General features: G+C 40.9%; 2 protein-coding genes across 2 annotated transcripts; one reads left to right on the forward strand and one right to left on the reverse strand.

Annotated features, from left to right (window-relative positions):
• The first annotated feature begins 1,272 nt into the window (after nucleotides 1–1,272).
• Nucleotides 1,273–17,525, forward strand: LOC129853804 (glycerol-3-phosphate acyltransferase 3-like). The gene is made up of 15 exons (XM_055920218.1): nucleotides 1,273–1,357; nucleotides 7,785–7,954; nucleotides 8,633–8,699; nucleotides 10,348–10,489; nucleotides 10,851–10,857; nucleotides 12,593–12,738; nucleotides 12,983–13,057; nucleotides 13,196–13,285; nucleotides 13,470–13,563; nucleotides 14,660–14,775; nucleotides 15,888–15,943; nucleotides 16,244–16,329; nucleotides 16,451–16,579; nucleotides 16,669–16,748; nucleotides 16,908–17,525. The coding sequence occupies exons 2-15, from the start codon at nucleotides 7,811–7,813 to the stop codon at nucleotides 17,020–17,022; spliced, it is 1,347 nt and encodes a 448-aa protein (XP_055776193.1). The 5' UTR covers nucleotides 1,273–1,357; nucleotides 7,785–7,810; the 3' UTR covers nucleotides 17,023–17,525.
• A 2,626-nt stretch (nucleotides 17,526–20,151) lies between these two features.
• LOC129853802 (myosin regulatory light chain 2, atrial isoform-like) lies at nucleotides 20,152–24,202 on the reverse strand. The gene is made up of 7 exons (XM_055920216.1): nucleotides 24,153–24,202; nucleotides 21,385–21,484; nucleotides 21,135–21,210; nucleotides 20,952–21,056; nucleotides 20,782–20,860; nucleotides 20,643–20,688; nucleotides 20,152–20,455 (listed from the first exon to the last, which is right to left on the reverse strand). Exons 2-7 carry the CDS (start codon nucleotides 21,427–21,429, stop codon nucleotides 20,369–20,371), a joined length of 438 nt encoding a protein of 145 aa, XP_055776191.1. The 5' UTR covers nucleotides 21,430–21,484; nucleotides 24,153–24,202; the 3' UTR covers nucleotides 20,152–20,368.
• Nucleotides 24,203–24,420: the final 218 nt, after the last annotated feature.

The raw sequence follows: 24,420 nt of genomic DNA on the forward strand, positions 1-24,420 counted from the left end.
GGCACGTGTGAAAGTGAAACCATTGTGTAAATAGTATAAAAGACTGAGATAATGGGAAATCGAATGCGAGATGACTGATCTTGCCCTGTTGGAAGATTTGGAACAAGCTGCATTTCGCAGAGAGCAGGTGGGACTTTTTTGAAGAAAGTACAGATTGGTTTTGGGAAACGATATCTGATGAAACAATTTTAAAGGATCTTTGCGAGGATTAACACATACTTTAGAAAGGCAAACACATGCCATTCCGGTGCACATCAAAGTTCTATCCACCCTCAGGTTTTTGGCAACGGGCACTTCAGCAGGAGCTTGCCGATAGGCATCTCACATCCTTCTCACATCCGTCAACAAAACAAAGGTGCTGATCGTGGACTACAGCAGACAGCAGAGAGAACACACCCTTATCCACATCGATGGGCCGCAGTGTAGAGGGTCAAAAGATCCATGTTCCTCAGCATCACTGACACCCTGAAATGGTCCCTTCACACAGACAGCGAGGTGAACAGTGCCTCTTCAACCTTTGCGGCTTGGCCCCTATGACCCTCGCAAACTTCTACAGATGCACCATTGAGAGCATCCTGTCAGACTGTATCACTGCGTGGTATGGCAATTGCACCAGGTGGTGGTGCGGTAAGCCCAACGCATCAGCGGGGGCACACTGCCTGTCCTCCAGGACACCCCTGCCAGCCATCAACAGTATCACAGGAAGGCCAAGAAGATCATCAAGGACCTCAACCACCCGAGCCACAGCCTGTTCACCCTACTAGCATCTAGAAGGTGGAGACAGTACATGTGCATCAAAGCTGGGAACGAGAGACTGAGAAATAGCTTCTATCTCCAGTCCATCATACTGTTAAATAGTCACCACTATTCGGCCTCCGCCCAGTGCCCTGCCCTGAACCTTAGTCATTGTTCTAGCCGGCACCACCCAGTACTATACCCTGCACCTTAGAGACTACTGCCCTATGTGCGTAGAGTCATTGAACACTGGTCACTTGAATAATGTTTACATGCTGTTTCACCCACTTTATATGTATATACTGTATTCTGATCATGGCTCATCCTATATAACGTATTTGTTTATTCTTATGGATTGTGTGTATTGTTTTTTTTTATTGCTAGGTATTACTGCACCTTTGGAGCTAGAAAAACAAGCATTTCGCTGCACCTGAGATAACGTCTGCAAATTTGCGGATATGACCAATAAATGTTTATTTAATTTGGCCAGTGGATGGCGCTGTTCTACATGAAGGCGCGCTTTCACTACAGCTGTGGCTTGCCGTCTCACCCCTCAGTCACAGTTATTTGTATGAGTTCTATAACAGGGAAGGGCATTGTAGTATGGACTGGAGTTTGAAAGGTAAGCTCCACTATATGCAGGGCTGAATATCAGGGGAAAACTTTGTGATTGTCCTGCCAGGTCTAGAAGATTCGCCCACGGTTTTTTGTCTAGCGTTTTGGTGAAGTTGTATATTAATTTGACTGTTGATATGATTGGCTATTGTTGTTGAATTAGGTTTTTGGTATAGTGCGTATATGTTGTTCAAGCTAAATTAAGTTGGTAGGCTTTCTTTTAAATGTCATTGCCCACTCAGCCTACCAACATTTCTGATATAATTAAATGTTGGGCTTTTTTCTATCGCTTTTGAAATCGTCACGTGTTTGAAATCGTCACGTGCGCCTTGGATGTGGTGATGAACGCGCATTTTGCGTTTGGTCAAATTGAACCGAGTTTTGTTATTCATGTTTGTTTCATTCAACTTTACGTAGTCACACACAAACCTTCTGTGAGCCCATGTTCTGTGTTCTTCCTGAAAATCTGAGTTGTATCATTTTCTACCTTATCTAGCCTATAGTTAAAGGGTTAGTTCACCCCAAAACCAAAATGACACGTTGGTTTCTTTACCCAGTAAGCAGTCTATGGACAAGACAGCGATCTATGCTTTTGTGGCAGAAATCCAATGCAAGTCAATATGTCTATTGGTATTTTTCACATTTCATGTCATAAGCTAGCCCAAGATGTGTAGACACGCCTACTCCTTTTAACATCCAATGACCTTAAATGTTATGTTCGTTGGTAAACTGGCTTTGGCAGGCAAAACAACCATTACTTTGTCTAAATGTGAATGGATTCTTAATTACTATACGGTTTTAGAAACATAAAGGCTTACACTTTCATATCACATCAAAACATTTTCACAAATGCTAAATATACACTTATTGTACACTGTTGTAATACAGTTGCAGCCAACACTTGTTACAAACAGGTATTCGGAGACGAGATAGCTAATTAGAACAGGTGGTCGCGCCTCTCTTCTGTAAACAAGCGCTGTAACATGGAAATATGATCGTGTGGGAACCTAAACCCTATAAATGTGTGTAGTAATTGAACCTTTTGCTTTATGAAACATCTTTCTTGATTATATGAAAGCAAACTTCCAAAGGTTTCCAAAACCGTATCGCAAGCGAGGATTATTAACGTATAGACAGAGCGTCGGGACTATTGCACAGTACACAGTCCTACGCCATCGTTAATGCTTCAACTGAGAGGGAGCCCTCTTTGCTGAACAAGAGCTAGTCCAAAGCATCATTGATCAAAGCATTGATTGCTGTTTTACCTTGCCCATAGATAGGGTTGGGGAGTAACGGATTACATGTAACCCGTTACATGTAAGGGATTACAAAAACTAACTAATGCGTTACGTTACCAGCAAAAATGTTGTAATCAGATTACAGATACTTTTGAAAAACTAGATTACTTCGAGGATTACTTTTAAATTCAGAAAGGATATTTGCGAAAAAAAATCTTTGACACTACTCTGTTTTCTCAATGACATTCAAATCAACATTGAAAAAAGGCTCACGTTTTTATGTTTGTTCCACCTGAGCAAGTCTGACCACAAATCAGAGACCACTATGATGACACCCCAAATGTATTTGATGGATCGCGGGAAAAGAGCAGGAATAGGCTTTTGTAGGCTACAGTCCAAGCTATGTCTTCCAATGGTGCGACTGGTATCGGAATCCAACGATTATCCCACTTGAATAAATACTTTGAGGTAAGGATGACAGCAGTGTTGTAGTCTACGGCGATACGGATATCACTTATTTTTTTATTGAATCCAAAACATACAATATACTTGCAGTGAAGCCGCTCAACAACTGCACCACACCAGTTATCCAACAGACTCCCCTTCAGAGCGACACACAGAAGTATCCAGGGTCAATGCCCTGCTCAAGGGCATGTCGATAGATCTCCCACAAGGCCAAAAACGGGGACTCGAACCCCCCCCCCCACACTGTTCCCCAATAGCAACCCATCAACCATCCGAGACCCCTCCCACAGTCCCCCCAAGAACGTATTTTTTTAAATTCCATTCCCCACCCTCAAGAACCCCCCCCCCCCAATGCACCAACAACCAAGAAAATTAACTAAAGAGGAAAAAGACAATGGAAAACAGAAAAAAAACAAAGCACATCAAGGACAACTAAATCATAACAGCAAGGCCAACTGTATATGTTTGAGAGCATGTCTGTCACTATTTACATGTGTGTGTGTCCATGTATGTGTGTATTTGAATGAGAGTGTGTGTATATGCATGTGTACCAACCTCTGCACGGCATCAGCCTCAAGCAAACCGGCATTAGCTGCAAAAACACTGTCATTCAAACATACTTTTTATTATGTTATATTTTGACTTTATTTTTTATACTTTTATCTTTGACCATCATTCTATCTCCCGCCCAGCAACTCCACTCCCACTTGTCTCCAATTCCACATCCCAACCCTCAGCTTCCCTCAGCCCATCCCACCTATCTCTGCTGGCCACCCTCTTCGGATTTCTACGCAACATATATCTTTCAACTATGCTGTGATGTTTAACGTACAATTTCTATCTATCTAATCGAATAGAATCCACAGATTGCGAGTTGAAGATAAATACTTTTACTAAGAGTATTAGTAATTGACTGACCCGGTCTCTCCAGATCTCCTAACAGTACTATTTCTAGGGTCAATTGTATATAAATGCTATGCATTTTCAGCCGTTAACGGAACCTGAGACCAGAAACAGGTTACCTGAGGGCAAAACCATAATAAATGGTCTATTGATTCTCTATCCTCACAAATAACTCTGCAGAGTTTCGATGATTTTATGCCCTAAATATTTAACATTTTGTTGGTGGCAAGAATTCTATATAATAATTTTAGCTGAAAAGCACAGTCTTGAATCTTATGTTGTTTTATATATCAACTCATACCATGGAATTGGTACATCATAAATCTCTTCCGAACTATTTTGCAATCTGTATGGCTGTCACGCCCTGGCCTTAGTTAGCTTTGTTTTCTTTATTATTTTAGTTAGGTCAGGGTGTGACATGGGGAATGTATGTGTTTTTGTAGTGTCTAGGGGTGTTGTATGTGTATGGGGCAGTGTCTAGTGTAGTTGTCTAGGTAAGTCTATGGTTGCCTGAAGGGTTCTCAATCAGAGACAGCTGTCATTCATTGTCTCTGATTGGGAGCCATATTTAAGGCAGCCATAGGCATTAGGTTAATGTGGGTAATTGTCTATGTTGTACGTTTGTAGCTTGTGTGTGCACTTACGTCTATAGCTTCACGATCGTTTGTTGTTTTGTAAAAGTGTTCGTTTCGTCATCTTTAATAAAAGAAGATGTCTTCATATCCCGCTGCGCCTTTGTCCGCTTATTATGGCGATCGTGACAATGGCACAGTTGTCAACATCCTGGTCCTCAAATGAAACTGGTATACTTTCCTATTTATGCTATTTTTATTCCTCAACCAGTTTGAATCCTTTATATTGGGCAGACTGACCAGTTCCCTACCTCACCCCGCTACCACCTGCCTCCTCCATTTTTGGGGTAATGCTGTAATCAATTGGTTGTACTCTTGGATTGAGTAGACCTTCCCGTACAATTCTGATAACTCCATGAAAGACATAACTCTACCATTCCAATTTACAATATAATTTATGAACAAAATACTCTTTTCAAACATCTTTCCCATAAATAAAGGTATGTTATCACCCAGCACATTTGAGTTCAGCCATATTTGTTGTAATATTTGTTCCATCTTTTCAGGGGGATGAAGTTGAAATTGTAGCCAGCTCTGCAATGCTTGTTTGAAAAAGATAGATACTTTTAAAAAAGTATAATTTTTCAATTAATCAAAAATGAGACATGGCAATCTGCACAAAGGCAAAAAGGCCATTTTAAAACAATGGATGAGCTTTTCTTAGTAATCTACTTGAAAACCATTTAGGGTTTAAGTACAACTTTTGAATAAGTTAAACTTTTGGAGAGGTTTAATGCTTTTATATTTAATACTCTCAACCGACCCAATTCATTATATAGATAGGCACACTTTATTTTGTCTGGTTTAACGTCCCAGATAAAGCAAAATATTTTTTGCTCATATGATTTGAAAAACGAATCATCAGGAGTAGGCAGCTCCATAAGTAAGTGAGTAAACTGAGATATGACTAAGGAGTTAATCAGGGCAAATTTTCCATAAATAGATCTCTCTATGGTTGCAGGATCTTGTCTAATTTTACAAGTTTTCTATTGAAATTCATTGTTGAGAGCTTATTTATATATTTTGTGATATGAATCCCAAGTATCTCTACTTCACCGTCAGCCCATTTTCTAGGTAAACTGCAGGGTAATGTAAAAGTTGTATTCTTTAAAGATCCAATATGTAATATTGTACACTTACCATAATTAGGTTTTAGTCCAGAGAGTCCAGAAAAGTTATCTAGATCTTCAATGAGACATTGCAGGGATCTAGATTGCGGACTTAATATAAAACTTGAGTCATCGGCATACATGGACACCTTTGTTTTTAAGCCTTGGATTTCTAATCCATTTCTAATTAATGTTGTTATTGGATCTGACTTTAATAGCTAGCATTCGATTGCCATAACGAATAGATACGGTGACAGCGGACACCCTTGTTTAACACCTTGACAATTCAAAACTCTCTGAGAACTAGCTGTTATTTACTTATTTTACACCTGGGGTTGCTAAACATTACTTTTACCTATTTTATAAGAGAATCACCGAAATTGAAAAAATCCAGGAATTTATAAATACAATCCAGTCTTACTTTATCAAATGCCCTTTCAAACTCCACTATAAATGCCAGGCCTGGCTTCTTAGATGTTTCTTGGTGTATATTATCTCCAATGTATCGTCCATGTAAAAACCCTGCCTGATCAGTTTGAACAATACCTTGTAAAACCTTTTTAATTCTGAGTGCTATGCATTTTGCTAGTATTTTTGCATCACAACATTGAAGTGTAAGGGGCCTCCAGTTTTTTTTAGATAGACTGAATCTTTATATTTGCCATCTGGGTCTTGTTTTAATAATAGTGAAATCAGACCTTCCTGCTGAGTACCTGACAGACAACCATTTATATAGGAGTAGTTCAAACAATCTAACAATGGAGCTTTTAGTATATAAAAAAGGCTTGATATACCTCTACTGGTATGCCATCAAGACCTGGGCTTTTTCCAGACTGAAAGGATTTAATAGCCTCAAAGTTCTTCCTCTGTAATTTGGCCTTCGCACTGATCTTTCTGTACATTTGTTAATAATTTTTACATTTTATTATTTGGAAAGAATTCCTTACCGTAATCTTCATTCAGTGGGAGAGGTTGAGACAGAAAAGAGAACATCTATTTAGCTTCCTCTTTTAAATGATCATTCGGGAGAATCATAGATAACTCAGTCTTCAGTAACCAACCCATAAAGTAAAATGTAACATCCATATATGGCCCGCTATGTAAACTTTAACATTGATTTATCCTGCAATAGATGTCATTTTATTTGGTAACATTTTTGTCTTCTTCTGATGCCTCTTAAGGGGAAAGTAATCTAAAAGTAACAATGCAATCAGATTACGTTAATCCCAAAATTACATTAGTGATTACAATTTTGGACAGGTAACTAGTAACTGTAACAGGTTACATTTAGAAAGTAACCCAACACCTGCCCATAAACTGCTTACAAAGTAAGAAAACCAATATGTAATTTGGGTGAACTATATCTTTTAACTGTAGCAATTGAGGTGGTATTGTCAGATATTGAACCAACAACATCCTGAACTCCTGTGTCATAAAAGACCAGGCAGCATGCCAGACATGGGCTAAAGTACACTTGGCTTGCAAAAAAAACAGAATAGTTTTCCAGAAGTTAAATAAAATAACATTTCAACTTACTCTCTCGCTTGTCTGTAGGCTCGGTCCTTATGTAGGGGGAATTTGAGGAAAAAACATCTAATTGAACGCATAATTACAGGGGGGTCTGTTGTAGACCCATGCAGTTCCTCAGCATGGTCAGTTTCTCTCTGCTTACCACATGCCAAAATAAAAGTCCCCCACAAGTTCTTGCTTTTTTTAAGTTATGGTGCACGTGCAGGACTTTTTTTATTTGAACATAAGGTAAACGGAGAGGAAGTGGCTCTACAACAGACCTACATTTGGAAAGTTGTTTAATTTATGCTCTATTAGATGTTTTTTCTCAATTTCCCCCCTGCACAAGGACCAACCCTATGGGCAATAGGCGGACTATTCCGTTTTTTTGCAAGCCAATTCCTAGCAACGCTCTTGTGTAAATACTAGCATTGCTAAAAGCAGCTTAAAGGAAGGTTACTCTGACACCCTTGGTTGATTGTTGTGTGTATTTATGTCCCCTATCTCCCTATGTGTACTCTACTACTACTACTACTACTACTACTACTACTATCTTTCTCCTGTTGCTATTTCCGCAGGGTGACAGCGAGAGATCTGTAGCGATATGGAGGATTTCTGGGCCATGGTCCTGGCAGGGCTGAAGGTGTGGGTCTGCCTCATTGTGACTCTTCTCATGGTGCCCGCAATGTTTGGCTTCTCCCTGGGCATCTCCGAGACATACATGAAGATCCTGGTCAAAATCTTGGAGGTAAAATGCGTCTGTCCAGAAGTTGCCAACCATCAAACATTTACTGGCACAGGGGTACAACAAATGGGAAAGAGGAAATCTAATACCTACACACTGTTTTAAGGCTGGTAAACTGCCTCACTCAGACAATATGAGGTGCACAGCTGCATGTGTCTATACTTGTCTTAAATGTTTCTTATGCATCATGTTCTAAATATAAGCCTTGTGTCCTAAATGTATGCTGTTTTCATACTACACAATAGAATAAGATACAGTACACATGATGTGGCCAGCAGGCTAGCCATGGTCCTTCATTTGATTTACATTGGAGATTGTATCAGTTTCAGGAATGAGAGAACAAGAAATGCATCATGATCAGCAGTCACATATTTACTGTAGGGAAAGTCTACTGTACACAACAATCAATTAGCACAACTCTGCACATGTGATGTATAAACATGGAATGTATATATGTTTTTTGACAGAAACGCTTGTATGTTTTACAGTGTAATATTTGTTGTATATTTTTTGTAATTGTCCTGTAACCTTACGACCTGAATAAGCCTCTGGACAGTGATTGAAAGGTTTTCTGGCATGAGAGTTCAGGGGTAAATGTGTGTGTCCTTTCTCTACTGTCCTTGTGTGGGTCAGGGAGTGAGAGGTCAAAGGCTAAAGGTGTTTCTCATTTCTCTTGTCCAGTGGGCCACGTTGAGGATCCAGACAGTCAACAAAGCGCAGCAGATACTCAAATCCTCCTCATTCAATAGTGAGTCAATGAGCAGAGCTCTCACACTGATCAATAGATTCATTTGATTGATTTATTGGTTGAATGATGAAGGGATTGATTGATTTATTCATTGCTCTATGATAATGAAATGATTACGTAGTTGATATTTTAGGCTTACAAGTCTGGGCAAGTGTGGGAAAGAGAAACAGTAACGTTTTCAGAGACTTACCTCGCTCAAGGGTAAAATAAAGTATCATTAATTAACATTTGATACAGTATGTTATCTGTTTCAGTCCAATCCGGTTCTCCTCTCTGTCAAGGACACTGGGTCACACGTCCACTCTTGTTCGTCTGCTGTGTTCAGAAGCTCAGATGTAAAGTGCCCTAGAATAAATGAAGTGTGTTAGTGTAGTTAGAAGTGTTGAGTGCATGGAAATCAGTCCTGACATGAGTTTCGCTCAGGTGTCAATGGTTGACTGCGAGTTGATAATAGGTTGCGTTTTTAAAATACAGCTTCTCAATGTGCCCAATCTGCGTGAAACGGTAAGGGAGGGGTAAATTGATATAAAACGATACCTCTGAGAACCTAGAGACCGTGTAAACCTGTTTATAGTGCTGGGCAGGGGCTTGCAGTGGAGATGGTTTAGAGCAGTGTTTGTAGAATAGAAGATGGTAATTGGTCCAGCTCAGTCACCTGAGAGCATTTCCGATGTGATGTACTGTATGTGGCGCTGGGTTTGCTGCCTACCTGTCGGGCTGACTCAATTCCTCCCCTCACAATCAGCAGTCATATAGGCTAGTCGGGGTGGGCTCTTTTTATTTGTTAGCATATCAACTCACAGGATGGTTTCTGTATTATATGGATAGCATAGACTCCCCTCACTTGTACTGTACTGAAGTTTTCCTAAAATAAGGGTTTGTGTAGTTTTCAAAGAACGCAAAGGGTGGATTGAATTCAACACAAAGTCAGTCACTCAGTCTCTCTCTCCTGGACTTTGTCCTGTGTTATCAGATAGTGTATCCTTAGCTGATCCCACTGTCTTCAGACCTGCTGGAGGGAGGGATACACTCTGGGGTGGAGTTGGGTAATCTGATCCTAGACCTGTGATTACCTTGATGATAGACACACAAAGGGAGGCCCTTTTAAGGAAAGAAAGGAGCCTCTTTTATCAGTGAACACTGCTCTCTGATAGCTGTTATCTGAAGTGGTCCCAGTTCGTAAAGTGCAAGGCCACTGACATTTTCTCTGTTTGATGGCCTGTCATTTAATATGGATTCTGTATGACAATTATATTGGTGAGGCCTTGCCCACAGTGAAACTCTGGATTTCATTGATTTAAATAAGGATTACTCAGATATCAGCCCAGGATTTCTTGTTTTCTCAATATGGGGCAACAGTGTGAGAGTTAGTGACACAAGTGTGTTGCAATCCTCTGATTTCATTTCCTTCCTCACCAGCTCCTAACAAGTCCACAGTGGCTTGACCAGTTTGTCCTCCTTTCATTTAAAATGTATGAAAATTCAAAGCCTATTGACTCGATGACTTGTAACACTGTGAATGTTGTCTTTCACCTATGGTAAAAGATAACACTGAATCATCTTCCTTATCAACTACAAATATGTGGTACGATACAATCCAATCTAAAACTGATGAGGTGGATTAGTTGAGCGTGTGTGTTTTCCCCAGGCCTCGTCCAGAGGGATGATGGTTCTATGGAGGAGGAGCTGAGGGGGTTAAGGCACAGTCGCCCCAAACCACCAGTGGGGGGAGACTTCACCCTCAGCGACTGTTTCTACTTCTACAGACGAGGCATCGAGGATATCGTAGAGCACAGGTGTCAAACTCATTCCACGGAGGGCCGAGTGTCTGCGGGTTTTCGCTCCACCCTTGTACTTGATTGATGAATTAACATCACTAATTAGTTAGGAACTCCCCACACCTGGTTGTCTAGGGCTTTATTGAAAGGAAAGACCAAAAACCTGCAGACACAAGGCCCTCCGTGGAATGAGTTTGACACCCCTGTCGTAGAGGATGAGGTGAGTCCACAGACTAGAATAAGATTAATTCCAAATGTATCCCTAACCCCAGACATTCCATGATGGCCCCTTGTTACGAATCCCTTTGGCCCGACAGTCTAGGGGGGGGGATGGTAATGGGACCCGTAACATAACTCATGCAAATTATAGTAGTGACAAAGTAAAAGTGAAAAACGAAATGACGACAACTAAGATCTACCGTCAAACACTCAAGGTTTATTTATAAACACACGGTAATGGGGGGGAGCAGGAAAAGGGGCTGAGCTGGACCCAAGGAATGAAACAATAATAATCCAAAAACACCCCTAAGCTAGACTAGCCTATTTCAACAACAACTAACTAACTAACCAGTAAATACAGGGGGTGGTCCGCCCAGTTCTAACTAGTGTTTTTAACAACGGTTACCTACGGGTAATGTATGCCCATGGGCGACTTATCTGGTTACCCCCTTTCCCCACCATTAAACAAACACTCAAACACCATAACCAAAACAATACTCACAGGTGGGGACTAAGTGACATGTAGATGCTTACCAAACAAGAGATCTACAGACAGAAGGCATTGGCAGAGAGATTGAGCTCATGAGAAAACAACTGACAGGGGTTTTAAACCAAGGGAAAGGAACTGTGATTGGGTAAGGGAAAAGGAGCAGGTGTCTTCTGATTAGCAACTAATTGATGACTGATTGGGGAATGATGATTGTCACCTGTGAGTAGGGGAGAAGGAGAGAAAAGAAATACACACAGGATACACACAGAACACTTGTATCCGTAACACCCCTAATAGAACTGAGTAATACCTGTAGCTACACCTAACCCTCTGGTAGTCTAGTATGAGTTTCTTAATTTATTGCCTACTGCACACCCCTCCAGTCCTTTCCAATCAATGATCACGTTTACATGCACACCGATATCCTGTTATTATTCGGAGATACTCAAGTATTCTGTTTTGAGTTGACGCATACGAATGTCATATCCCGTTTACAATAACCCGAATAAGCTTGTATCCCAGTTTTGAGAAACCTGAATAAGATGCCTGGGATATGCTGGTCTTAGACAGAGACTGTGGCATGTAAACATCTTATCCCGTTTACTGTTGTTTTCTTGCAGTAAAATGATAGACCAAATGTATATTTTGTCTCAGTAACAGGAGTAGAGAAATATGATTTATTTATTTCCTCTTGAGGAAATGTGAATGTGCAATTTTCTTCTGCGACATAAAAGTATTTCACTTTCAACCAACGTAAGATTTCAAAATGGATTGAATTACTATCAGAAACATGTTTGATTGTTATTACATCGTTTAATTGCCCTGAAACTGGTCAATAAACCGATGTCATTTGTACATTTTGTGTGGAAAATCTTCCCGGTCTCTCAACGTCTTCTCTGCAAGAGAAGCAGAAATGAAAGAGAACTTTATACCGCTTTCATTCTATCGATTGATTACATTATTGTGGTGAGCAAGGCTTTATTTAGTATTCTAGAGGATCAAGTAATGACAGAAGCCGACTTAATGTCGGAAATTATAAGCAGAACAATATCTAAATAAGGCTTAACTTTATTTTCAGCACCCCCCCCTTCAAAAAATCTTTCCGTCATCACTGGGCAAATTAGGAATTTTCTGTTTATTCATGGATACAGGGATCCATGTGAGCAGGATATATCAAAGGTGCATATAAACATGTTATTCTGAATAAGACCTTAACCGGGATATGAGTTATTATCTGGAATACTGTGCGCATGTAAACGTGGTCGTTGAATGGGTGTCAGGAAGTGCTTAGGGCCCAGGAAATAGGCATTGATTCAAGTTTGGGCAAAAGAGTAAAAAATCCAGACTTACTTTCTGTACAGGTAGGCCTATTAAGTTGTTTTTAATGTTGTTCCTCTGACCTCCAGGTGACCCAGCGGTTTTCGTCAGAGGAGCTGGTGTCGTGGAACCTGCTAACTCGGACCAACATCGACTTCCAGTACATCAGCCTCAAACTGACCATGGTCTGGGGCCTGGGCGTGTTCATACGATACTGCATCCTGACTCCGCTCAGGTAATCACTGAGAGTGTGAAATCAGTCCTCATCACTGTGCTCACCTTTTTAATAAGGCCTTAGCTCTCTTACAGTTCACATCCATAAACCAAGCATACGTGTCACTGACTGACATTTATGTTGCTGAATAGACAGGATTTACAGCCAACAAAGTAATAAACCATGTAGCGTCGACAATGCATTAATCCATGACAAGTGTTGTAGTGTCTCGTGTATGTTTCTGAGTCTGAATGTTTTCTTTCAGGATCATGCTGGCTTCTATAGGCCTGACCTGGCTGGTGATAGGAACCACTGCTGTAGGATTCCTCCCTAACTGGAGGTACACTTACACTGCATTGAATCTACAGGTTCACACGGGATTGTTTTAAAAACTGAGACGTTTGTCTTGTGTGATTTTGTATTTAATCAGCTTAATGGAAGCTTCTTTCGTGCGTGTCCGTGTGTGTGTGTTTTCTAGGCTCAAGTCCTGGCTGAGTGAGTGGGTCCATGTGATGTGTTACAGGATCTGTGCTCGAGGCCTCTCCTGCACCATCCACTACCACAACAAGTCGGTGAACGCTCCTCTCCTCTGACACATGAGTACACAGCAGGCTTTCACACACACCGTCATGTCCCCCAGTGACTCTACGGAAGGTCCTCGTGATATGTGCACAGAGCTTTGTTTTGATGTAAGATGCACGTCTGCCACTTTAACGTGTGTCCGCGTGTGTTCTCTGTCTTGTGTTTTACAGAGAAAACAGACCCAGGAAAGGAGGAATCTGTGTGGCCAATCACACCTCCCCGATTGATATTGTCATTCTCTGCAACGATGGGTGTTACGCCATGGTATGTGAAATAAAGCAGAAAATAAGCCTAGCTTGAAATAGCTAAACTTTGAATTCATTTTTTATACCTTTATTATCAATGTTCCTTCTAAGCTGCACACGTGTGTGTGTGTGTGTGTGTGTGTGTGTGTGTGTGTGTGTGTGTGTGGGCGCGCAGCTCCCGCAGGACTGCCGCACAGATGAAATATCAACCTGCGCAGAGAAGCAGGAGATTGAACTACACTCAACTTTCTAGAGTTTTCCGCCTTAGTTAACACCATCAACGTTTCCCTTTACTGTGGGAATTGTGATCGAATCAATGCAATACTAGCCACTTTCAATACAACATGCCAAAACAAACTATGCAAGAGATTTTGTTGTAGGCAGAATACATCGGGTAGGATTCTATTGCATTGACACACACCACTCAGCCCATACTCTACACAGACCAGTGTAGCATAACCAATCAGAGCTGCAGTAGGCCTATACGCAAGTAGACCATTGCCATATATGGATCTGTGCCATTCACATTGAACTGGACTGTGTTTACAGCGTGAGTGGTCGTGAATCGATGCGCTTGTTTTGAGATCAAAGCCAGAGCTGCATGTAGTCTAATTCTGGAATGTTTCTGAGATGGAAGTATGCTGTTTTGGATATGCGTTGTCTAAAAGTTAGACCAGGCTCAAAGGTAACACCAAGGTTTTTAACAACTGTTTGGTGTAATGAGGCAACCATAAATGTTGAGAGTGAGGTCTGACACTTTGTGAGTTTCTTGTAGCCAAGTAGCTTCATTTCTGTCTTGTCAGAGTTTAAAAGCAATAAGTTGGTTGTCATCCAGTGTTTAATGTCAGTGGGGCATGTCTCAAGGTGGGCTGACTGTAAAGTATTGTCTTGTTTAAAAGATAAATACAATTGGGTGTCATGATCATCACCATGGCAATGAAAGTTGTGCTTACGGATGACATTGCCAAGGGGTAGCATGTATAAAGAAAGTGCTGTCTCAGTGCTGTGAAATGGTCTATACGTTTATCTGTCTTCTACTACTTTAATCCTGTTCAGATGATTTGTCTATGAAATGTATAATGACGTTAGATGGGATTTGATCTGATGTGTTTTAGGTGGGCCAGTCACATGGGGGTCTGATGGGAGTGCTGCAGAGGGCCATGGCGAGGTCCTGTCCTCACATCTGGTTTGAGAGAGCTGATATGAAAGATCGCCACCTAGTGGCCAAAAGGTGAGCTTATCTGTTCGCTATCTTATCAGCCAGTGGGTTGGGCATGTTCCTGGCACCAGACACTGGTATTCTGACTGCCAACACTCTTCAGACAAGCACTGATATGCCCGTGGAAAATTTCTACAGACCAATAAACAGTGGTGGAAAAAGTACCTAATTGTCATACTTGAGTAAAAGTATTGATACCCTAATAGAAAGTTACTCAAGTAAAAGTAAAAGTCACCCAGTAAAATAGTACTCGAGTAAAAGTCTAAAAGTATTTGGTTTTAACTGTACTTAAGAATCAAAAGTAAATGTAAATGCTAAAATATACTTAAGGATCAAAAGTAAAAGTATAAATCAAATTCCTTATATTAAGCAATGCATACGGCACCATTTTCTTGTTTTTAAAATATACAGATTGCCAGGGGCACACTCCAACACTGAGAAATGATTTACAAACCATAGTCAGTAGGGATGACCAAGTGTTCTATTAATAAGTGCGTCAATTTCACAATTTCCCTGTCCTGCTAAGCATTCAAAATGTAACGAGTACTTTGGGTTGTCAGGGGAAAATATATGGAGTAAAATACAATATTTTCTTTAGGAATGTAGTGAAGTTAAAGTTGTCAGATATAAATAGTAAAGTACAGATACCTCAAAAAAACGACTTAAGTAGTGCTTCAAAGTATTTTTACTTAAGTACTTTACACCACTGCAAATAAATCAGTCATATCTTTTTTTAGTCAACTTTATTTTGACAGGGTGTCAATGCTGAGACCAAGGTCTCTTTTCGAGATGAGCCCTGTTTAGCACAACAATACACATCAAATACAATATTTAATCATAGGTATTCACTTATTTTATTTCCTTATCCAGATAAAAAAAAACTCATGCCAGACCGATGACATATGTTATATAGGTGCTTGTCAAAATCCCCAACTGTAGAACATTCAAGCATAAATGTCATTGCCATTTGACAATTGGGGATATCATTTAATACTAAGATTTCCTGATATGGACATATATTATATGATTTTAGTTAAAGCTATGTTCACACTCCTCCCAGATATAAAGTTAAGTTACTTTTATAAAGTAAAGTAAAGTTTTCTAATTGTTGTTAATGTTTACAGGTTGAGGGATCACGTGAATGACAAGACTAAGCTTCCTATATTGATCTTTCCGGAAGGTAAGTGCTAAAATGGAGTAGAATGAAGTCCTTTAGACACTGATCTAAGTCAGTCAGTTTAGCATTGGTTCGGATAAGCTGCATTGGTGATGCATTGGTTATGTACAGTCAGGTCATCCTATACCTGTACATATGAGTAGCATCTGCTAGAATGAATTTCTCTTCCTCGTCTGTGATTTTGGAGAGCGTTGTTGTTATCATAGAGATCCTATCTGACCAATGAAATTTGATTAGATCTTTATATATCTCTGGTCGTTCTGGTTATGGCTTATCTGCACTCCATATTTCTGATTTCCTCAGGGACCTGTATCAACAACACATCTGTCATGATGTTCAAAAAGGGAAGTTTTGAAATCGGAGGAACGATATACCCAGTAGCCATCAAGGTAAGGTACTCTGTAAGGTACTTCTGAAGAAGTACTCTTCCCTAAATCATGCAAAGATGACATTGGAAAAGTTGTGTGAGAAAGTCAGCATAGATTTGAAGAGGTTTTCTTTTTCCCTCAGTATGACCCTCAGTTTGGGGATGCATTCTGGAACAGTGCCAAGTACAACATGGTGAGCTACCTGCTCAGGATGATGACTAGCTGGGCTATAGTCTGTAATGTCTGGTACCTGCCAGCCATGCACCAACAGGTGTGTATACACCACCACACACACACACACACTTACACAGTACCTACCAATTATGCACTAAGTGCCACTAATTTATTTTATGTCTTCAGGAAGGGGAGGATGCTGTCCAGTTTGCCAATAGAGTCAAGTCTGTCATCGCACATCAGGGGGGACTAGTGGACCTGTCCTGGTAAGAATCTCCTCCCATCTTACTATGAATGGCATCCTGACTGTCTCATACTGGACTTTGCATCTCTTAGACCTTAGAATGGACACGTTTATTTTGTTTATTCACGTTTAGATTATTTTGTGTTAGCATCTCCTAGACCACATGTTTGTTCCCCTGTAGGGACGGAGGCCTAAAGAGGGCTAAGGTGAAGGACACGTATAGAGAGGAGCAGCAGAAGAAGTACAGCAGCATGGTGGTGGGTAGTGAAGAGGACCGCAGCGGTAACAGTGACTGACACCCTCCTCTAACATATGAAAAGGGTAGCATCTCGTTCTCTAGCAACCTACATCGCGACCGCTGGAGACGGGAGTTTTACTTTGGCAGGGGTCGTGTCGCATTTCGGATTTCTCCAATGATCACGCAGCGTGAATACATTTAGCCTTCAACAGTGCACAGAAGGGGGACATAGGCCCATCCAAAAGCTCTTATCTGGGAGTTAGGACAGGAGCTGGCCATCACTGCCTGAATAGTGCACTGCTGACGACCACGGACTAGACTGCCATCGTGTGAATGAACCGTTTTAAAGTGCGTTGCGGACTGTAGGGTTATAACTGATTAGCCAATTTGCATTACGAGAGGAAGGACTCTCGTCTACTGTGACAACACAGTGCAGTGGAACTGTAAAGGAGATGAGGTGGCAGGTCCAATACCACCATTTTGAATAGCTCTTTCTTGTTCTGCTATAAAACACTGTTCTAATTCTCTGCTGGAAAATGACTATAAAATCCTGTGTTAAGACATGAGAATCAATGGGTGACTTTGTGAATAGTGCAATTGTGACTATAAAGACTTTTTGATCACAAAGTTCTAAATGTCAGTGTCTTTGTGTGCGATGACTATCTGAGGTTATTTTATTTGTCTTCGTGTTTCCCCCCCCCCCTGTCGTTGATGATTGTATGAGCTGCTGTACGTCCAGAGCCAGTTGATCAGTCATTACTGCTAATCGTTTGGAAATAAACGTTAGCCCACAGCTGTTCTCTCTCTTAGTGGTGTGTTCATTAGCAAGCTAAGCTACCAGAACAAGGTGGTCAGAATCAGAAAAGCACTTGTCAGTTGACGCTTTGAAATGTTTTGCATATAGTACTGTGACACTATCCATACATAGGTTATGAAAGGGAGCCAAACAGTACAATAATAACAAAAGGCAATTGTTCAGTAGGCAAAGTGATAGGCATAGATTGTAGTTACACAGTCATCCCCCCCCCCAAAAATATATTCTCCCTCTCCCTATGTTGTTTCTATGATTCATCACAGTAACAGGCAAGGAAGAGAACTTGGGGTGATCATAAAGACTCAATACAAAGGGATTATATGACACTAAGTAAAACATTATGGTGTTGGGCATCAAAACAACAAATGCGCAGCCCATTCATAGTCCCGTGTCTCTAAAGAAGGGTACATGTTTGGGATTTTTTCGAGCTCTTTTCGTTGGTTCGTTTTCCTGAGGCTTTGCCTGCGTCACTGCCTCCATCCTTCTGTCGCGTGTTAGGATCTCTGCCCACACCTGGAAGAGTTGAGCCAATTAAGTAATTCATATTTCGGTCAAATGTATGTTAACACTAGCATATAAGGTGCAAGAAATTCCCTCTTGCTTACTAACTTACCGGGTGAGAAAGTGTCCCTGTTCTCTCCATCTGGACCAGCAAGGTGTTGACTGGTATCCTGTTTTTACATTAAGCAAATGTTATTTAACTACGTGAAAACACAGAACAGCATCTAACGTGTTGATTTATTGCATCAGTTCATGTAATTGTATATTTGGCCTGTTATTAACAATGACGACACGTACCCCCAAAATGGTGCTATTGTGCTCTTTCTTCCCCGCCTGGCTTTCCAGATACCTGTTAACATCCGATCAGACTCACTAAATGTAGTGTATTTCAGAGTAAGTGTACTGTAGCTACCTTGCAGTCCAACCAAGGTGCACAAGTAATTGAAAACAAACTGTGCAAGAGAAATTCTGCCATTGTCTGAGGAAAGTGCTTGACCAGTTGAAACATTAATGAGCCTGTTTAGTGTCTGACATTCCTACGTCCTGCTGCATAGTTCACATGTAAGAGAGGGTACTATTGGATGGACAGGGAGAGGCAGCACTAAAACAGCTTTTGTTGATTAGAAATAAAATGCCTTCAGATGATAACAGCAAAGTTATTGAAATAGCCTAAAACCTTGTGATGCATGGACTCATTGCATTTATTGGTCTTTGTAGCAGACACATGGACATTAATACAATATGGTGCGTTTCATCAGGATGCAACATTTTGTTTTAAACCAAGATGTCACTTTAATTCAACAGAGTAAAGATCAATCCACCCACCTTCTTAGATAGGAATCACAGTTCTTGACCGGTTTTGCCTCTTTCTTCACCCCATCTGGTGTCCACGCTATGGATGTATCTATCCCCACATCTACTCTACCCTCAGCTCCAGAAGATATAGGCATCTCTGCTTCTTCTGCAACAACTACATATCACACGGCAGAAAACTCAATCTTACAAACACCTTACTGTAGGGACTTAAGAAGGAGTAGCTTGTATCCCCAGCCTTGCTTACAAATCTGGGTTAACCTTGTCTGTCCAGCTCTGTTTGACCAATAGATGTGGTGGCTGTTTGGCAGTGGAGTTAACGGGTTTGTTGTTGTATCCACGGCAACCGAGGTCTAAATGACTGGAACCAGAGCCATATATTTAGAATTGTATTCTAAATACATAGCTCTGACTGGAACTACACAGGCTCATTGCAGTGGGCCCTTTCTCCCGAATGCACCTTACAGATCACATTTGGGGTATTAAAGGCCCAGCGCAGTTAACAATGTGATTTTTCTGTGTTTTAGATATACTGTATTTCCATGCTGAGGTTGGAATAATCTGTGAAAAGGATGATAATTCCCTTTTAGTGTAAGAGCCTGAAATTTCTGGCTGTTTTGGTGGGATAGTTTTGGTGGGATAGTTTTTTGACCTGTCTGGTGACATCACCAGGTGATAAATTAGTTAACAGATGAATAAGAAAGTTCAAAACCTCTGCAAAAAAAACAGCTAGTTTTCAGTTTTCCCCTCCCCACTCAGTCCTAGCCAAATTATTGCTTGAGAAATTGCTCTTGCTAAGAAACTATTTTTGTTTCGTTTTGACCATTTTAATTGAAAACAATCACAGCAAGGTACCTAATTGTGTCCCAGAAATGATTTGACATTGATATAAAAATGGCTGCATTGAACCTTTAATCTAAATCATGCTGTGTTTGAAGGGGGAGGTGGATGTGGAGGGGGTAATTAGGTTGACTTGAACGTGTTTTGTAGTGGTTAAGTGTAGTTTGTGAGTGTTTTGGTCCCAGTATCGGCAACAGCTGTCAGAAACAAGAGTATGTATGACTGTAAAGATGACAACACTTTTATTCAACTGTGAGATAGTATTTGTACTAACTGTACTGTATCTAAATGTAACCACAAATAAACAGAAATATTTTACAAACAGGTGTTGATTTGATTTCTTTACTGGATTGGCAAAAGACAACCACAGAGGAGATTCCAGTTCTGCCCTATCAGGGGTTATGGGTTGAGGGTCAAGGTTTTTTGCTGAGGGCCTTTAGGACTCCTCCTTCTCGTCTCCGTGTGTGATGATGTAACACAGTGACTTGTAATCGATGTTGCCTGCCGAGAACGCCTGGTCCACCTGAGGATTTCATCAGAAGACAGAGAGGGATTAGGCAAGAATGTGAATTGACCAAAGGCCTACTTTCAACGTAGGACTGCTGATCGAATGGTTTATCTCTCTCTCTCAAGTAATGTCAAATGTGTGATTTGTTAATTTATTCTTTTAAAGAAAAAAGGTAAGCTAAAAGGAGAAAAAGAATACCAACCTCTGCTGTGAATTTATCAGCCTGGTTCATCAGTAATCGTTTAAACCTTTAAAGAATACACAACTAATTAATAATTCATTGCCCACAATGTGTCATTGCATATTTTGGCAATCTGTGTATAGGTTCAAATGATACTGACTCATCCTTGTTGACGAAACCTGTGCAGTTTGGGTGAAAGAGCTTGAAGGCAGCGAGGATGGTGTCCTCAGGGTCTGTGCCTGTAGGGGGAGGGTTATAGTTCAGTTAACATGAACAAAACCAAAGACGCATACAGCAGAAGGGTGGAGAAGCAGAGGGATGGGGTCTTACCGTTGAGTTTCTCTCCAAATAGAGCGAGGAACACAGTAAAGTTGATGGGACCCTTCCCCTCGTTCAACATCTCATCCAGTTCCTCGTCCTTAACGTTCAGCTTCCCTGGTGCACGAAAACATAAATCAACATACAGACACGCATGCACATACACACATTTGTAAAGTGAGACTATTGGAATACCTAGCTGTCCATAGGTTTCTCTCAGGTCCTGTTTTTTGATCACACCATCTCTGTCTTGGTCAATACAGCCGAAAGCCTGGAGATAAACACAGTACATCCGTTGTTAATAGTTTTTCCCCCCAGAAATGTACCTTCATCATAAAATAAATAATGAATATCCAAAATGTATTTATGTCTAATATTATGAGCCGTTTCCTCTGATGTCTAATGTCTATGGACCAGCCAGTGTAAGTGTACTGTAGCCACGTACCTCCTTGAACTCCTGTATCTGAGACTTCGAACATGGAGAAGACATTAGAGCAGCTCTTCTGGGCTCCCCTCTGTCTCTTATTAGCAGCCTTCTTACTGGCCTGAGAAACAAGAAGAATAGACGGGAGGTTACGCATGGTCATTTCACTGTCACCAGTCGTAAACGAATGAGAGCAGTGGAGTCCAAAAAGAATAACTACGTCAATATGTAACAATGGAAACCATTTATTCTATGTGAAAGAATAAAAAAGGAGTAATAGGGTCACATGTCACATACATTTTACACATATTTTCACAGTAAAACATCCAGGTTTACTTGACCAAGGTCACCCGGAGTTAGTGTGATTTCAATTTAAATAAGTACTAATGACTTTCTAAGGAATTAGCCATTTCTAATTTCTAATTAAAATAGTAGGACAACAAAGAAACGTCCCTTTTTCGGGACCCTGTCTTTCAAAGATAATTCGTAAAAATCCAAATTACTTCACAGATCTTCATTGCAAAGGGTTTAAACACCGTTTCCCATGATAGTTAATGAATTAATGAACATGCACCTGTGGAACGGTCGTTAAGACTCTGCGTGAACGTGCCTTAGGCATGCTGCAATGAGGCATGAGGACTGCAAATGTGGCCAGGGCAATAAATTGCAATGTCCGTACTGTGAGACGCCTAAGACAGCGCTACAGGGAGACAGGACGGACAGCAGTGGCAGACCACGTGTAACAACACCTGCACAGGATCGGTACATCCGAACATCACACCTGCAGTACAGGTACAGGATGGCAACAACAACTGCACGAGTTACACCAGAAACGCACAATCCCTCCATCAGTGCTCAGACTGTCCGCAATAGGCTGAGAGAGGCTGAACTGAGGGCTTGTAGGCCTGTTGTAGGGCAGGTTCTCACCAGACATCACCGGCAACAACGTCGCCTATGGGCACAAACCAATCCGTCGCTGGACCAGACAGAACTGGTTAAAAGTGTTCTTCACTGATGAGTCACGGTTTTGTCTCACCAGGGGTGATGGTTCGATTTGCGTTTATTGTCGAAGGAATGAGCGTTACACCGAGGCCTGTAGTCTGGAGCGGTATCGATTTGGAGGTGGAGGGTCCATCATGGTCTGGGGCGGTGTGTCACAGCATCCTTGGACTGAGCTTTTGTCATTGTAGGGAAACTGAACACTGTGCGTTACAGGGAAGACATCCCCCTCCCTCATGTGGTACCCTTCCTGTAGGCTCATCTTGACACGACCCTCCAGCATGACAATGCCACCAGGCATGTGTTCTGCCATGGCCAGCGAAGAGCCCGGATCTCAATCCCATTGAGCACGTCTGGGACCTGTTGGATCGGAGGGTGAGGGCTAGGGCCATTCCCCCCAGAAATGTCCGGGAACTTGCAGATGCCCTGGTGGAAGAGTGGGGTAACATCTTACAGAAAGAACTGGCAAAACTGGTGGAGTCCATGAGGAGGAGATGCACTGCAGTACTAAATGCAGCTGGTGGCCACACCAGATACTGACTGTTACTTTTGATTTTGACCCCCCCTTTGTTCAGGGACACATTATTCCATTTCTGTTAGTCACATGACTGTGGAACTTGTTCAGTTTATGTCTCAGTTGTTGAATCTTATGTTCATACAAATATTTACACATGTTAAGTTTGCTGAAAATAAACGCAGTTGACAGTGAGAGGACGTTTCTTTTTTTGCTGAGTTTATAAACGTGTTTTTGACTGTCGAAGTTGTACCTTTTAGTTAAAATTTGAAACATAAATCTAGGCTTACTCTCTGCAGTCCAAAACGTTATAGGGTGTTTCCACCAATTCAGTGCCTTTTGAGAAGTGTAACTTGGTAAAAAACATATTTTTTATTATTTCACCTAATTTTAACATTCTGTCATAAAGAGCACATGTTCAACTTCATAAAAAACATGTTTATCAAGAGGTTAAATAATAATAATAATTTTTAAAAAGAACTATAGTAAGTGCCTATTAAGTGCCAAATAAGGTAACAGGGTTGTGCGATTGGGTTGTGACTGGGGAAATGGAAGCTTGTTGTGTGCAACAGGGAGTGGCAATTGAATGCACACTTGAATGCATGTTTTAACAATGTAATTGTTAAAACATTTCTAGCCTTATCTATGGGTAACAAACAGGGTTGACGTCTTGTGCTCCACCCACTCAATTTTCCATCACAAAATACAAAACATTTGCTGCAAATAGCACAACCAGCTCTATGATTTGACTATTCAATGTTTCTTTTGAAAAAAATATTTAAAAACAAATGGTTTCACTCTATTAAAACAAGAGTAAAGTTCACCTAACAGAGTTGACCTTAAAAATGAGGGATAGACATCAATGAATCACTAATCACATGAAATAAATAACAATCCTTAGAAATTACTTTGTCAAAGCAACAAAATAAGTAATGATGCAATGATGCAATTCCTAGAACTGACACAGGGTTGACAGAAGGACATGTAACATATTTTTTTTGTATATTATATCAAATCTGATTTATTGAAGTCTGTATGTGGTGTATAATAAAGGGCACTTCATTTAATATAACAGGCTTTTAAAATCCAATATCGGTGCACGATTTCTACTTAAAATATCAAAGGGATGCAAAGGGAACTCTTTTCGTGGAACGACCCTAATATTTCATCACAACAATGAGCTAAATTCCAGATAAACGTTACATAAAGATTTTGCTTATGAGTAAAGTCAGATGGCAAATGATGTATAATATTGAGTCATTGTTCTAGTACTCACCATGTCTGTGTGTGGTATAGTGGCTCTCTGTGCCCAGGACTAGGTGTGATGATAGCTAGGGTTTATGTATGGCTCATGTTATCTTCTGCCCTCTTATAATAGGCCTGCAGTGTGTACCACAGTCCCATACATGGCCATCTACACCCTCTCTCTCTCTCTCTCTCTCTCTCTCTCTCTCTCTATGTGGACACGATAAGGACCAGGATTCCACTGGGGGTGGAAAAAGGAGATAGGGAGAAGGAGCAGGGGGAGGAGAGGTGATAGGATG

Source organism: Salvelinus fontinalis, chromosome 4 (assembly GCF_029448725.1).
Source record: "Salvelinus fontinalis isolate EN_2023a chromosome 4, ASM2944872v1, whole genome shotgun sequence".
Lineage (NCBI taxonomy): Eukaryota > Metazoa > Chordata > Actinopteri > Salmoniformes > Salmonidae > Salvelinus > Salvelinus fontinalis.

What these genes read in the sequence shown, in the direction of transcription:
- LOC129853804 (XM_055920218.1), top strand. Translation starts at nt 7,811, where the DNA reads ATGGAGGATTTCTGGGCCATGGTCCTGGCAGGGCTGAAGGTGTGGGTC. An exon ending in GGATTCCTCCCTAACTGGAG is followed by an intron (nt 13,058 to 13,195) that starts GTACACTTACAC and finishes TGTGTTTTCTAG; the next exon opens with GCTCAAGTCCTGGCTGAGTG. An exon ending in CGCCACCTAGTGGCCAAAAG is followed by an intron (nt 14,776 to 15,887) that starts GTGAGCTTATCT and finishes TAATGTTTACAG; the next exon opens with GTTGAGGGATCACGTGAATG.
- LOC129853802 (XM_055920216.1), bottom strand. Translation starts at nt 21,429, where the DNA reads ATGTCTTCTCCATGTTCGAAGTCTCAGATACAGGAGTTCAAGGAG. An exon ending in AGATACAGGAGTTCAAGGAG is followed by an intron (nt 21,211 to 21,384) that starts GTACGTGGCTAC and finishes GTTTATCTCCAG; the next exon opens with GCTTTCGGCTGTATTGACCA. An exon ending in AGAAACCTATGGACAGCTAG is followed by an intron (nt 21,057 to 21,134) that starts GTATTCCAATAG and finishes TTCGTGCACCAG; the next exon opens with GGAAGCTGAACGTTAAGGAC.